This window comes from Microtus ochrogaster, linkage group LG3, assembly GCF_000317375.1.
Source record: "Microtus ochrogaster isolate Prairie Vole_2 linkage group LG3, MicOch1.0, whole genome shotgun sequence".
NCBI classification, from domain to species: domain Eukaryota; kingdom Metazoa; phylum Chordata; class Mammalia; order Rodentia; family Cricetidae; genus Microtus; species Microtus ochrogaster.
The window spans coordinates 46,886,372-46,889,704 of NC_022029.1; the positions used below are offsets into that span (position 1 = coordinate 46,886,372).

Here is a 3,333-nt window from a genome sequence, read left to right on the forward strand (position 1 = left end):
CGCTGAGAGCTGTCCTCAGTCCCCTCGGCACATTTTCTTCCAAAACAACGACTTTCTCTTCTAACAATGTGTTCTGTCAACTACAAGAAAAATAACTGATACTCCGATTTAGAAGGCTGGTAGATTCAAAAGGAGCATTTGCGTCTTTAAGGAAGAATCCAAACACATCTCAATTGGTAGGATGCGCACTGGAGATCTTCGTGAAGCAAGGCCTCTTCCAGCTCCATGTGCCAGGTACCAACCTAGCTACTCCAGTCCGCTTTTGTCCCCAGGTTAGGCTGAGAGATCTGAGAGATCAAGCCCTACGCTTAGATGTCTGGGCTGCCAGTGTGGGCGGGAACACTGAGACGGGGGGGGGGGGAGGGAGCGCCTACCCGGGGTGCGGCCCCCAAACCTCAGCCCAGGCCTCTCATGGCCCCGGAAGGAAGCCAGGGCTGAAGAAGGGGGTGCCCCGAGCACGCTTCACCTGCAGGGAGTGCACATCCCCGGCTTTGATCCTCCGTAACAGGGCCTGCCCGAGGCAAGGTGTGGATTCGCCTTATTCCTTCCTTTCTGCCACCCACCCGGTGTTTCCACGCAGCTGTCGCCGGGCGTTGGGACGTGGGGGACACTAGGGACAGCGAGGGGGCCCCTCCACCCCGCGCCTAGGAGGCGGCGACAAGGCGGGGAGGGGCCGCCCGCCTCCTGGGGCCTGCGGCGCGCGTGGATCAGTGTGCAGAGCGCGGCGCACGGACTCGGCTGGCTCGCTCTGCGTGCGGGAAGAGGATGCTGGCAGGCTGCCCCGGCCTGGGCCCGCCATCCGCAGCGTGCACCGCCACCGTTCTCTGCGCCCGCGGATGCTGAGCCACAGCCCCGCGCCTCTCCCGGTCCGACCCGGGGCCTGACGGCGAGGGGAGCCGCGCTCCGGCTCCGGGCGGACGAGCTGGCGCGGCGGCGCTGCGGGGAGCAGCCTGCGGCTCGCTGAAACCCGCCTGACCCGGCCCCGCAGTCCCGGCCCGGAGCGCGCGGCTCCCGAGTTCTCATACAGGTCAGTGCCAAGCCAGGATCCAGGGCTGGGCTTCCGCGATGCTGCAGAGCCAGAGGTTGGGAAGGGGTTGGAGTCTACCAGGGTTGGATGGGGAAAAGGAAGTAAACAGAAGGAAGATGCGGGAATCCCCAGGACCGCCCCTGCTCCTTCCAGGCACGTTTTATTTTCAGCTTGGAGGAATTGGGCCTGGAGGGACTTTAGGTGAGGAAGTCAGGGATAGAGCCTGGCAGGCGAGGGATGGAGAGGTGGCTAGGCCCCTCCAGAAGCCAGAGGCAGGAAACCGGGTGTCTGGCGTGGACCCGACTGAGTGTGTGTGGGCGTGCTTGGGAGGCTGTGGGGTTGGAGGTTTGTGTAGCCAAGGATCTGTGTGAGGGGTGGGGTGGGTGGCAAGGAAAAAGGCGCTTCCACTTAGCCATGTCCTTTTAAGTTGCAGATGATCCGTGCCACCTGTGTCCTGGGAACCCATCCAGCATTCCTGCCCCAGGTGTACGCCCTTCATCCGTAACCAAGAAGAGCCTTCCCACCCTCCACAGTTAGGAAGACCTGGTGAGCGGCTTGACGCGGACTTCTCCCTCGTTCCTTCGAAGCTGCCACCAGCCAAGATGCCGAGGAACCAGGGCTTCTCGGATCCCGAGTACTCGGCTGAATACTCTGCCGAGTACTCGGTTAGCCTGCCCTCTGACCCTGACCGCGGGGTCGGCCGGACCCATGAAATTTCTGTGCGGAATTCGGGGTCCTGCCTGTGCCTGCCTCGCTTTATGCGGCTGACCTTCGTGCCTGAGTCCTTGGAGAACCTCTATCAGACCTACTTCAAAAGGCAGCGCCATGAGACACTGCTGGTGCTGGTGGTCTTTGCGGCCCTCTTTGACTGCTACGTGGTGGTCATGTGCGCGGTGGTCTTCTCCAGCGACAAGTTGGCGCCCCTCGTGGTGGCCGGCATTGGTCTGGTGTTGGACATCATCCTCTTTGTGCTCTGTAAAAAGGGGCTGCTCCCGGACCGAGTGAGCCGCAAAGTGATACCCTACCTGCTGTGGCTTCTCATCACAGCCCAGATCTTCTCATACCTGGGCCTGAACTTTTCACGTGCCCACGCAGCCAGCGACACGGTGGGTTGGCAGGCCTTCTTTGTCTTCTCCTTCTTCATCACGCTACCCCTGAGCCTCAGCCCCATCGTGATCATCTCTGTGGTGTCCTGTGTTGTGCACACGCTCGTCTTGGGGGTCACCGTGGCCCAGCAGCAGCAAGATGAGCTGCAAGGGATGCAGCTGTTGAGGGAGGTGAGTGCCACCCTTCTCCATCCTGTGCCTTCCCCTTCCACCCAGGTCTCACCCAGGTGGGACTGCTTTCGATGCTCCTAGGGTGTGCATCCTCATGCCATCCGGTGTTTGCCCTAGAGAAAGGATGCAAAACATTGGACCTCTGGGCCACAAAGCCACCTGTGCTGAGTGGCGTAGGTCACCGCCCCTAGTCTTGTCCTGCCATTCCATCAGTGAACCTGGGTCAAGAGACCTCTCAAGGCAAATTCTGATCTCTAGTTGTCTTTGCTTTACTCCAGATGGGGTTTGACTTGCGCGAGCTCAGTACTCTGTCAGATGGGGATACCGCCGGCCCTGCATGCAGAAATGGCTGTTACCAAAATGCAAGGGAACGCAGGTGAAAGCCTGTGGTTGGGTTATGTGAGGAGCTGTAAGGAGCAGATGTGGTTATCAGAGACATCGTGCTTCTGCCCCAGAGCTCAGAGTATCACCAGCAGATAGGTGGTCTCCCCTAGAAGTCAGGGTATGGGGACACAACTGGGGACGGTTGCCTTAGCCACTCTGGTGTGGAGCTTGCTGGTCCTAGTGGGCTATTAATGCTGGAAGGGGTGGAAAATTCGCCTTCAGCTTTACTAGTTTTTGTTCCCAACAAGTACTAAGAGAGGCAGACAGCCAGAGCCACCCAGAAACTGAAGATGGGCTGTCTGAATGCATCTGGTCATCCCCTGTAGGGGCTCCCCAGAGATGTGAGTCTCTGGATTCCAATTTATAGCACGCCTTCCACTTTTCCATATGTGACCTGAGAACTGGGAAGTGGCCAGTTATCATCGGGTATCTTTTATCTGGTTCTGGAATTCTTTTCCCCCACATCTCACCAAAGCCTTTATCATGGTCTGCTTGAGGTTGGGGCATAGCCTACAGTGACCCCAATGGTACTTCTGGTGGCTGATGAGAGAACTTTTGGGGGCCTAGTCCATTGCCTCCTGGCTGTTTTAGAGGAAAACATGGCTTCTGTAGGGGTTTAACTCTTTTTTTTTTTTTTTTTTTTTT

At 58.3% G+C, this 3,333-nt stretch overlaps 1 protein-coding gene across 4 annotated transcripts in view; it reads left to right on the forward strand.

Annotated features, from left to right (window-relative positions):
- The first annotated feature begins 338 nt into the window (after positions 1 to 338).
- Adcy3 (adenylate cyclase 3) overlaps positions 339 to 3,333 on the forward strand; it is a 77,488-nt gene continuing 74,493 nt past the window's right edge. For 3 of the 4 annotated variants that reach the window (XM_005360868.3, XM_013351400.2, XM_026785954.1), the window contains exons 1-2: positions 339 to 1,027; positions 1,461 to 2,304. In XM_005360868.3, coding sequence (XP_005360925.1) covers positions 1,630 to 2,304 — 675 coding nt within the window. In that variant the 5' untranslated portion in view covers positions 339 to 1,027; positions 1,461 to 1,629. Of the gene's footprint in view, positions 1,028 to 1,454; positions 2,305 to 3,333 lie in introns of all 4 variants that reach the window. The other variant, XM_005360869.3, reaches the window with a different exon arrangement.